Genomic DNA, 12014 nt, shown 5'->3' with positions numbered 1-12014 from the left:
TATTTAAATACAATATCTTGAGATATAACAAAAGGCATCGGTTACGACAAAAAAAAAATCTTTAGAACACCAGCTTATTTGATTAATCTTTAGGTGGTAGCTGATTAGTAGCAGCTAACTGTAGTTGGCGCTACCTAATGTGACACCCTGATTATCATTTCTTCTACTATATGGTGAACTAGTTTATATTAGCAGTTTTCTGTAATATCAGTGTGCCATGCTGTACACTGTTTTTTTTTCGCTTTGGCTAAGTTAAGTACACAGCTCAACGTAGGACCGTGAGTTAGCCATTAAGGATTTTGGGATGTGGGACAAGGTTCGAGAGAGTTGTGGGGAAGAGTTTTATAAACGACAGTAGTCTTGTTCCTTATCAGTAGGTTACAGTTGCGATAAAGAGAATAACGGAAGATTCGACGAGAAGACGCGATTGCAAGCGGTGCTTTGCGAGACGAATGAGCCCAAGATGGGAAACTCCACCGGTCAGCAGTGATGAGAATTCAGCACCGTGTGTTATGGTTATTTCCAGTTTTCGGAACAGACGAACATCAGCGGCCATGTACGAATTTAGATTGATTTAACGGTAATGGTGTCTTTAATTTACACTTTTCTTTTCTTTCTTTACTTTCTCTCTGTAACTATTTCATGAAGCTCAAATTAATGAACATCCTTAATAACTTTATGGATTATACGATCTACTATTTCTTGCCCGCCGATAATTGCGTATGGACAATACTTGCAGATCAATCAGTTAAATTGACATTTCTTACGTCGGAACCTACGACGCTCCTGATTTGCTGACTATCAAATCATACCGACCCTAGTCATATTTGTTTATGAATGGTGACCTTCGCATCATTGAGTCACGCAGCTGGTAGCAGAGACGGCTAATAAGCTGAATTTGAATATGAGCCCTCCTTCACTCCCTGTACTTCCATGACTGTGTCACGATCCGCAGCAGGAATCGGCAGATTAAATTTGTAAACGATACTACACTGATTGGCGTAATCACAAATAGTAATGAGGCAGCCTGCAGAGAAAAAGTCATCACTAAGAAACAGCGGTGACAAGAAAACAACTTCTCCCTCAATGTGGCCAAAAAATGGAACTGGCTGTGTATTGCAGGAAGAAAGGAAACATTCTCATACTTATTGAAATAAATGGATCTAGTGTTGAGAAGGTGAGCAGATTGAAATTCTTAGGCATAAACATCACCGGGAACGTCACGCGAGTTGTACCAAACGGCTGTGTTTTGAAAAAGGCGCAACAGTGTCGCTTTCAGCTCCAAAGGCTGAAGAAATATAGGACGGGCCCATAAAAGCAGTGAACTTTCCATAGGGCTACAACTGACAGCATCCCGACTGGTTGCATCACTGCCTGCAATCGGAACTGTACTTCCCTCAATCTCAGTTGTCTGTAGAGAGTGGTGTGGATAGCACAGCCCATCTTCAGATGTAAGCGTCTCTTTATTCAGGACATTTAGAAAGACAGGTATGCAAAAAGCGTCCGAAGGGTCATTGGAGACACTAGTCGCTCCAACTCCAAACTGTTCCAGCTGCTACCATCCGGGAAATGGTTTCCACATCCTTACTATAGTCAGGCGAACAGTATTGAGCACTGTACTCCAAGTGGAATCTGACCAGGTTCCTATATAGCTGCAACATTACGTCTCGGCTCTTAAACTCAATAGCATTATTGAATAAGGCTAATACACCTTATGCCTGCTTAACCACAGTCAACCTGCACAGCAGCTTTGAGTGTCCTATGGACTGAGTCGCTCTGATCCACCACACTGCCAAGCGTCTTAAAGTTAATACTATCAGCTGCCATCAGATTTGGTCTACCAAAATGAACCACTTCATACTGATCTGTGTTGACCTGTACCTACCACTTCTCAGGCCAGTTGTATATCATATCAATATACTGCTGTAAACATGGACAGCCCTCCACACTATCCACAATACCCGCAACCTTTCAATACCGAAGTAAAGTATTTATTAAGTATTTATGCTATCTCTCCCCAGTTCATACACACTTTTCCACTGTCACATTTGATTACTCCTAGTCTCTCACGTCATAGTCTCTTGCTGTTCACGTACTTGCAGAATGACTTCGGGTTTCCTTAAACCTGTCGGCCAAGGGATTCTCATGGCTCCTTCTGGCTCTCCCAATTTCATTCTTCAGATCCTTCCTGCTTGCTTTATAATTTTATAGATTTCTATCATTTTTAAACTTTTTTTTATCCTTTTGTATGCTTTTCTTTTCATCTCCTCTAGATTTTCAGCAGTCTTTGTCCAGCATGGTTCCTGTTCCCTACCAACCTTTCCCTGACCCTGGTCTCCTGAAGGAGTAGACAGTTTACTCTCTATATTAGGCGCTACCTGGCCTACAGAGCTCCCCCAGCATTCTGTGTGTGTTTCTTCGTCTAAATATACTTATAAAAATGATGAATTGATTTTGTTTATTTAGAGCTTATCAATACACCTGCAGTAATATGAACGCTCGTCCTAGCGCTGCAGAGCACGGCTGACACAATTTCTATGTGTCATCCCTAATACGCATTTTTTGCAACCTATTGTAACAGAACGTTTTACCGCATCCGACTATGTTCTCTTCGGGGATTTGCATCTTCGCTCCTGCTGTTGGCGATGAATGAACTTCATCAGCTTTATTGGCGATGTAGTTTTCACTTTTGGTAGCAGGCCGTTGCCCAGTCCATGTCACAGAATTCGACTGACCTTGATCAGCATCCAGTTTATGCTTGGAATCATTATCAGGTTGATTGCGGTCTTCCTGTTGTTCATTTTCTTTCGATGCTTCCCGGGTAATTTCGTGGGGCAAGCCAGCGTTTTCTTTAAAATCTGGAGGGGAGATTAGAGATTCAGGTTAATTATGGCGGAAGAATGTCGTTCACTCGTCTCCATGGCACGAGATTGAAGAGAATTTTCAGCTTGAAATATATGAAGAAGATCATTCACCAAAATTACTTAATCAACACAACTACAACCTAGGGAACATAACGCACGTACACCCTTCATAATCACATTGATCTAAAAAAAATAATCGTCGTCTTTTTCCCATTTTGCATCTATATGGGAACTACTATAAGCACGAATTTCAATATATTTCACCTAACAGGCCGACGGTTTACTTTAATTTTCATTTGTACATGCGCTCGCTGAAATGGGAACTGCGGGCTTTCTCTAATGTTACATCGCCGCTTCAATTCCAACGATCACTACCTTTTGGAAATTAAAACTTATCAGTAAGTCAGTGATGTGATGCAATGCGCAACATTTACTAAGACAATATTCCTTAAGTTATTGTTCCAGTCGCAAGTTCGCAATTCTGCATGCAGCCAAAGATAGTGTGTTTTATTTTCAGAATGGCTATATATCTTATGACATTACGGTTTGCTGTTTTACAATCTGAGTTTTTTGCTAGTATTGTTTCCCCGCTTTTACGCGATGTTTAACGCAGTGGGGTTTGGTTTACTTTGTTTCGTGGCTGTTGTTGTAAGAAAAAGCTCAGGAATTACGACGTACGTAGCTTGATACTAATTGCACTTTGAATTTCGAAAATTACATTGTGATACTTGTTTATTTTGAACGTAGTAAAATGTATTCTGTGAGACTTGAGTCATTTCCAGAGCTATAAGGTATGAACGATGAAGTTCTCTATTAATTGAGCTTGGTAAACATTTCATTCGCAGGAGTATATAACGAAACAAGTCTTAACATTTTCTTTAGTCATGCTTTCCGAACCTTTTCACTCTGATTCTGGTAAAGTTACTGGTTGATCTTCATACAGGTAATTTGTTATAACATCTTCAAATTTGCTGTTCGACTGTTGGCTAATTGTGACAAATTTAGTTGACTGTCATCGGCGCCCGCCCTCGCTCTCTCTCTCTGCATCGCTCTCCTGTTCACAGTCCATCAACTGGCATGCTTCAATTTCTGCCCGATCATCTGGTGGAATTTTATGGAGTTTGTCAACATTTCAATAAATTTCTGGAAGGAAATTTTAATGATGATTTGCATAAGGAAATAAAACATTTCGCTATAGTCTGCGTTGCCAATTGGAAGATAAATTCTAAATTAATCAAATCAAAATACAACCGAAGTTAATTCTTCCTGCAGCAACACGCTACAAATCAACTTTGAGGCATAGCAAATTCTGCTTACACAGAACCATAGAAACACAGTAAACCTAATGTGCAATACAGGTCCTTCGGCCCACAATGCTGTGCCAAACATGTACGTGTTTTAGAAATTGCCTATGGTTATCCATATCACTCTATTCGTAAGCACCATGTACCGATCAAAGAGGCTCTCAGAAGACCCTGTTCTATTCGCCTCCACCAATGTCGCCGGCAGCCCCTTCCACGCACGCACGACTCACTGCATCAGAAACCTACCCCTGACATCTCCTTTTTATTTAATTTCCAAGCACATTAACTCAGTGCCCTGTCCTGTTTGCCATTTCATCCTGGGAAACAGCTTCTGACTATCCACATGATCAATGCCTCTCATCATCTTGTACAACTCTATCAGATCACCTCTCATTCACCTTCGCTCCAAGAAGAAAAGGCCAAGTTCAGTCCATTTATTCTCATAGGGAGTGATCCCCAATCGAGGTCGCATCCTTGTAAATCTTCTCTGCACCCTTTATATAATTTTCACATCCTGCCTATAGTGAGGTGACCAGAAATGAGTATTGAACTCCAAGTGGAGTCTGACCAGAGTCTTTCAAAGATGAAACATTGCCTCTCGGCTTTTGAACACACTCCCTCAGTTGATGAAGGTCAATGCACCGTATTGCTCCTTTACCACACAGTCAACCTGCGCAGCTGCTTTGAGTGTCTTGTGGAGTGGGACGTGAAGATCCCTCTGATCCTCCACACTGCTAAGAGTCTTAACATTATGACTATATTTTGCCTTCATATTTGACCGACCAAAACGGACGACCTCACACTTGTTAGATTGAACTCCACCTGCCAATTTGCAGACCAGGTTTGCATTATATTGACGTTCGGTTATAAACTATGACTGCCCTCCGCAATATCCATACCACTCCCAACATTAGCGTCATCAATAATTTACTACCTCATCCCTTCTCTTCCTCATCTTGGTAATTTGTAAAAAAACACGAAGAGAAGTGGTCCCAGAACAGATCGCTGAGGCACACCGCTGGACACCAACCTTCATGCCGAATTTGAGCCGTCTACAAACATTCTTTGTTTTCTATGTGAAAGCCAATTCTGGATCGACAAATCGATGTCCCCTTGGATCCCATGTTCGTTACATACTCAATAAGTCTTGCATAGTGTACCTTATAAAATGCCTTGCTGAAATCCATATACACTACATCTACTGCCTACCTTCATCAATGTGTTTAGTCACATCCTCAAAAATTTCAATCAGGCAAAAATTTCAAGCACGACCTGACTTTGACAAATCCATGCTGACTATTCTTAAATATATTAGGCCTCTTCAATCGTTCATAAATCCTTCCTCTTCTCCATCAACTTACCAACCTCTGATGTAAAAGTCACTGGTCTATGATTTCCTGTGCTATCCCCACTCCTTTGCTGAATAAGGGAACAACATTTGCAAGCCTCCAATACGTCGGAACCTCTCCCGTCCCCCTTAATGATGGAAAAGTCATTGCCAGCGGCTCAGCAATCTCTTCTCTCGCCTCCCACAGTATATGGAGTACATTGCGTCCGTTTCCGGTGACGTACCCAACTTGATGCTTTCCAAAAGTACCAGCACATCCTCCATCTTAAAGTCTATATGCTGAAGCTTTCTGTTCCGCTGCAAGCCATCCATATTATCGCCAAGTTCCTTTTCAGCAGTGAATGCTAAAGCAAGGTATTCCTGATGTACCTCAGCCACCTGCTCCGGTTTCATACACACCTTTCCACTGTCACACTTGATTAGTCCTATTTTCTCACGTCTTCTCCTCTTGCTCTTCAAATATCTGTAGAATTCCATGTCGTTTTTCTTAATCCTGCTCGCCAAGACCATTATCTATCATTATCTAGTTTTATGAACCTTTCGTAATCTTTACTTTGATTCTTCACTAGGTTTTCAACATCGTTCCTGTACCCTATCATACTTTCCCTGTCTTATTGGAACATGCCTATGCAGAACCTCACGTAAATATGCCCTAAATATTTGCCATATATTTCGTATATTTTCCTGAGAATATCTGCTCCCAATTTATGCTTGTGGGCTCCTGCTTGATAGCATCATATTTCCACTTTCTCGATTTAAACGTTTTGCCGACTTGGCTGCTCCTATCCCTCTCCAGTGCTTAGTAAAGGAGATGGAAAATAAACTAGTTATTTCCTGCTACTAAGTTAACAAATTCCACGTCATTTGCCGCTGATAATAAACCTGATTCGGATTGTGATCACTATCTCCAAAAATGCTCCCTCTGACTGAGAGACCTATTACCTGATCTAGTTCATTGCCCAATACCAGATCAATTACAACCTCACATCTTGTGGGGTTATCTACATACAGCGTGCCAGCAAGAACACGACTTGGAGCCAACAGTTGTACAGGCTTGTGTTACAGATGCTCCCAGAGCATGGAACTCCAGCTATGGCCGGCTACTGTGATGTCTGCAGAGATCATGATGTGAGCAGATTGCTAGCTCTCAGACCAATGAAAGCCATATCCTTACAGTAAAAAATTGTCGACAAGCACAGTTCTACCAAGCTGCTGAGCACGAGTAAGTGACAAGACGAGGCAACTTGTCGTTCAGCAACCTCTTCATTTTCAATTTCTGAATCCAGTATAAATCCAGCAGGTATGCAACCAGTTTCGTCATAGCGTAAATGGACATTCACTTGAAGCAATACACGGTTGGTCCTTCGACACTCGCGAGCCAAACAGTTCTTCAGGTTCACATTTCGCATGCGAAAAACATATCGGGCTTCAAATTTGCCAATTGCTGACCCTCTGTGAAGATGCTGATCCAAGTACAATAATACTGTTATTGAAAACTACCTTCCAGAATCACACTCACATTTAGCTTATATATCATTCTTGTTCATGCCATACGTGTGAACAACACTCAAAATCTGTCTTCGGCTTATTCATGCTCATTAGAACACGAACATAAACTCGCAGTTGTTAGGTCAATCAATTCGAGCCGACTAACCAAGGAGAACTTTGCAATCTGCGAAGAAGTATGGTGTGCTGTTGATTTGTAATTCACCCACGGAATTTTCGCTCTCTCACGAACTTTCCTTGGACATGAAATACAACAGTGTAAGATTCGGAATGGTGCCCTGAAGGAGGTTAACTGTTTACTGCTTTCCATAGGTGTCGCCTGACCTACAGAGCTCCTCCAGCAACTAGTGTGTTGCTCTTGGGGCATTTTTTAAAAATAATGATACATTACAAATATTGATTTAGAGCTAATCAATATGTCTGTAGAGATACGAAAGCCATTCTCGCTGTTCCAGAGAACAATGAACAAATTTGTCCACTTATTATTCCGAGTACGCATGTTTTTTGGCAGCAGATTGTAACAAAACACCTTACCATTTCCACTTATGTTCTCTTCGGGACTCTGCTTCTCCGCGTCTGATATCGGCGATGATTCAACTTCATTAGCTTTATTGGCGATGGCTCTTTCACTTTCCGTTTCAGGCTTTTGCCCGGTCCATGGCAGGGATATGTCCTGGTCTTGATCAGCATCCAGCTTTTGTTTGGAATCATTATCAGATTGATTGCGGTCTTCCTGGTGTTCTTCCCTTTGTTCTGATGAATCCAGTGTAATTTCTTGAGCTAAGTCATCGTCTTCTTTAAACTCTAGAGATGAAATTAGAATTTCAGTTCAGTTATTATGGCCGAATGTTGTTCACTCGTCTCTGTGGCTGCGACATTGAGGAGAATTTTCAGATAGAAATGTATGAAACAAACATTTACCAAGATTACTTAATGAACACGGTTACAACCACCTGCGCATTACATAGGCTGTTGTCATTTCACTTAGAGGGGATACAAAATACACAGGTCAGCGTGGTTATCAAAACAGTTTAGCTGAGGCGTTCCTAACCTGGCCTACACGTACCCTTCGGGGATGCATGGATAGGTTACAGCGGCTCCGTGATCTTGGATGGGAAATATACAAATTTATGTGTACTAACATCCAACTGAATTTGACAATTTACTTTAAATAATTCATATTTTAATATATATTTTGATAATTGCATGTAGGTATAATAGGCTGATATTTTTGCCCTATGTGTTTGATTTCATTTTATCTGTTTAAATAGATTGTTTTGAGAAGGTTTCCAGAAGTTTCATAGGACTGCCAAAGACGTCGTTATATTAAAAAAAAATCTTAAGAAGACGAAATTATTTGTTTAAAATGTATAAGGTAGCTGCACTGTACCAGCTAAACTTTTCTTGCTGCTGAATGCTAGTAAATATACTTGATTTATAATTTTATGCTTTATATGATCTACTTTTTCTTGTCCAATGATAATTGTGCATGGACAATATTCACAGAACATTCGCATAAATGGAGGTTTATTTCATCCGAACATCACGACGCTCTCGTTTGGTTAAAACAAAAATCATACCGACCCGAGACATACCTGTTTTTATTGCCTTGATTGTCAGAGAGAATATTACAGCGGTGTTCTGGCAGGATAGATTAGAGGGCTCGTCTAAGGAGGCTATTTATGTGGAATTGAGGAATGGGAAAAAAAGTGTAGTAACTCTTATGGGGTGTATAATAGACCACCAAATGGGGTGCGGGGATTGGAGGAGCAAATTTGTGAGGAGATAGCAGATATTTGTAGCAAACACAAAGTTACGATTGTGGGAGATTTTAATTTTCCCCACATGGACTAGGAAGCCCATACTGTAAAAGGGCTGGATGGTTTTGAGTTTTCAGAATGTGTTCAGGATAGGTTTTGCTCCAATACATACAGGTACCAACGATAGAAGGGGCAGTGTTTGATCTCCTGTTAGGGAATGAGATAGGTCAGGTGACAGAGGTTTGGGTTGGACAGCACTTCCGGTCCGTGATCACAATGATATTAGTTTCAATATATTTATGTAAAAGGATAGGGCTGGGCCCAGGGCTGGTATTTTTCATTGGAGAAACGCTAACTTTGAGGAGATGCGAAAGGATTTAGGACCAATGCATTGGGACAAGTTTTTTTTTTATGGGAAGAATGTAATAGAGAAATGGAGGTCATTCAATTTGAAATTTTGAGAGTATGTAATCTTAAGGTTCCTGTTAGGTTGAAAGGAAAGGTTAAAAGTTTGAATTAACCATGATTTTCAAGGAATATTGGAAACTTGGTTCTGAAAAGAGAGATACCTACAATAAATATAAGCAGATGGAGTAAGTGAGGTGCTCGAGGAATATAATGAATGTAAAAAGAATCTTAAGAAATAAATTAGAAAATCTAAAAGAAGATACGAAGTTGCTTTGGCAAGTAAGGTGAAAATAAATCCCAAGAGTTTCTACCGTTATATTAATAGGAAAAGCATAGTGAGGGATAAAATTGGGCCCATAGAGAATTCGAACGGGCAGCTATGTGAGGAGCCAAAAGAGATGGGGTAGATTCTGAACAATTTCTTTTCTTCAGTATTCATTTAGTAGAAGGATATTTAATCTTGTAAGATAGGGGAAACTGGTAGGGAAGTAATGGAAACTATGATGATTACAGAAGAGGAAATACTGGAGCTTTTAAGGAATATAAAAGTGGAAAAGTCTCCGGATATTCCCTAGGACCTTGAGGGAAGTTAGCGTGAAAATAGCAGAAGCTCTAACAGAAATGCCATTAGAAACGAGGATGGTGCCGGAGGGTTGGCGTATACCTCATATTTTTTTTCCCATTGTTTAAAAGGTGTTCTAAGAGTAAACTTAGTAATTATAGGCCTGTGAGTTTGACGTCAGTGTTGAGGAAATTAATGGAAAGTATTTTTAGAGATGATATATATATGATTATTTGGATCGCCAGGAACTGATTAGCAACAGTCAAGATGGATTTGTGCGTGGAAGGTCTTATTTGACAAATCTTATTGGATTTTTTGAAGAGGTTAATAGGAAAGATGACGAGAGTAAAGCGGTGGATGCTGTCTATATGAACTTCAGGAAGACCTTTGACAAAGTCCCACAACGAAGCTTGGTTAGGAAGGTTCAATCGTCAGGTATTAATATTGAAGTAGTAAAATGGATTCAGCAGTGGCTGGATGGGAGACACCAGAGAGTGGTGGTAGATAACTGTTTGTCAGATTGCAGGCCGGTGACTAGTGATGTGCCTCAGGGATCTGTACTGGGTCCAATTTTGTTTGTTATATACATTAATGATCTGGATGATGGGGTGGTACATTGGATGAGTAATTATGAAGATGATACATAGACAGATGGTGTTGTGGATAATGAAAGAGATTTTCAAAACTTGCAGAGAAATTGTGGCCAGTTAGAAAAGAGGGCTGAAAAATGGCAGATGGAGACAACTACTGATAAATGTGAGGTGCCACATTTTGGTAGAACTAATCAAAATCGGACATACATGGTAAATGGTAGGGCATTGAAGAATGCAGTAAAACAGAGGAATCTAGGAATAATGATGCATAGTTCCCTGAAGGTAGAATCTCAGGTGGATTTGTTGGTGAAGAAAGCTTTTGAATTGCTGTTTTTTTTTAATAAATCAGACAATTGAGTATTGGAGTTGGGATGTAATGTCGAAATTATACAAGGGCATTCATGAGGCCAAATTTGGAGTATTGTGTACAACTTTAGTTACCAAATTATAGGGAACATGTCAACAAAATAGAAAGAGTACAGAGAAGATTTACTAGAATGTTACCTGCTTTCATCACCTGAGTTACAGGGAAAGGTTGAACAAGTTGAGCCTTTATTCTCTGGAACGTAGAAGGTTCAGGGGGACTTGATAGAGGGATTTAAAACTATGAGGGGTATAGATAGAGTTGACGTGGTTAGGTTTTTTCCATTGAGTGTGGGGGAGATTCAAACAAGAGGCCATGAGTTTAGAGTTAAAGGGCAAAAGTTTAGGGGTAACATGAGGGGAAACTTCTTTACTCAGAGAGTGGTAGCTGTAGTGCGAGCTTCCAGCAGAAGTGGTTGAGGGAGTTCCAATGTTGTCCCTTAAAACTAAATTGGGCAGATCCATGGACAGGAAAGGAAAGTAGGGCTATAGTCTGTGTACAGGTCGGTGGGACTAGGGAAAATTAAGTGTTCGTCCCGGACTAGAAGGGCCAAGATGGCCTGTTTCCGTGTTGTAATGGTTGTATGGTTATGTGGTTATATATGAAAAGTGGTCTTCGCACCGCTGAGTCACGCGGCTGTTAGCAGAGCCGGCTAATGAGCCCGATGAGAGTGTTATATGATCTTCTCAGAGAGGGTTGAGTCCTCGGTAATCCAGTAAGTTTGTAAACACAATTTGTGCAGGGGATATCGGCATCCAGTCGATGCACTCCACAGCTCAAATATGGCACACAACTTAACCTCACTGCCGTACGGATTCTCGTTGCTTGCGCTTCCAGTACATCAGACTCCAGCTCTGCCCTCAACTTACAGGCCGCATAAAGATAATAATCTAACTAGAACCATCACTAGGTTACTTTTATGCTTTTGGCATCGCATAGGCATCTAGCATAAGTACAATTTCAATATACAACATTCACTAGGCCCTCCGTATAAGACACTGTAAGATTCGAACTGGTGTCCTAAAGGAGGGCCTGGGCCTGAAAAGTAGACAGTTTATTCTTTTAGTTAGGTGTTGCCTACCTGCAGAGCTCCTCCAGCATTTTGTGAGTGTTGCTTTGGCGAAATATACTATTGTAACAGCATGGTAAATTGCTTATGATTTATCAATGATTAGAGCTCATCTATATATCTGCACTAATATGACCGCTAGTCCTAGAGTTGTACAGCACGATTAACACATTTTCAATGTATCATCCTTGGTACGAATTATTATTATTATTATTATTTTGCAGGTTATTGTAACA

General features: G+C 40.5%; 1 protein-coding gene across 7 annotated transcripts in view; it reads right to left on the bottom strand.

Moving 5' to 3' along the window:
- Window positions 1–12014, bottom strand: part of LOC134339998 (myb-like protein X) — a 57260-nt gene that overhangs the window by 18110 nt on the left and 27136 nt on the right. For 5 of the 7 annotated variants that reach the window (XM_063036853.1, XM_063036854.1, XM_063036858.1 and 2 more), the window contains 2 exons: window positions 7557–7826; window positions 2592–2858 (listed from right to left, as the gene is read on the bottom strand). In XM_063036853.1, the coding sequence (XP_062892923.1) occupies window positions 2592–2858; window positions 7557–7826 (537 nt within the window). The remainder of the gene's footprint in view (window positions 1–2591; window positions 2859–7556; window positions 7827–12014) is intronic. The other 2 variants (XM_063036855.1, XM_063036857.1) reach the window with 2 other exon arrangements.

The sequence above is a fragment of the Mobula hypostoma genome, chromosome 31 (genome assembly GCF_963921235.1).
Source record: "Mobula hypostoma chromosome 31, sMobHyp1.1, whole genome shotgun sequence".
In the NCBI taxonomy this organism is placed as follows: Eukaryota; Metazoa; Chordata; class Chondrichthyes; order Myliobatiformes; family Myliobatidae; genus Mobula; species Mobula hypostoma.
This window is presented reverse-complemented; position numbering and strand designations above follow the sequence as displayed.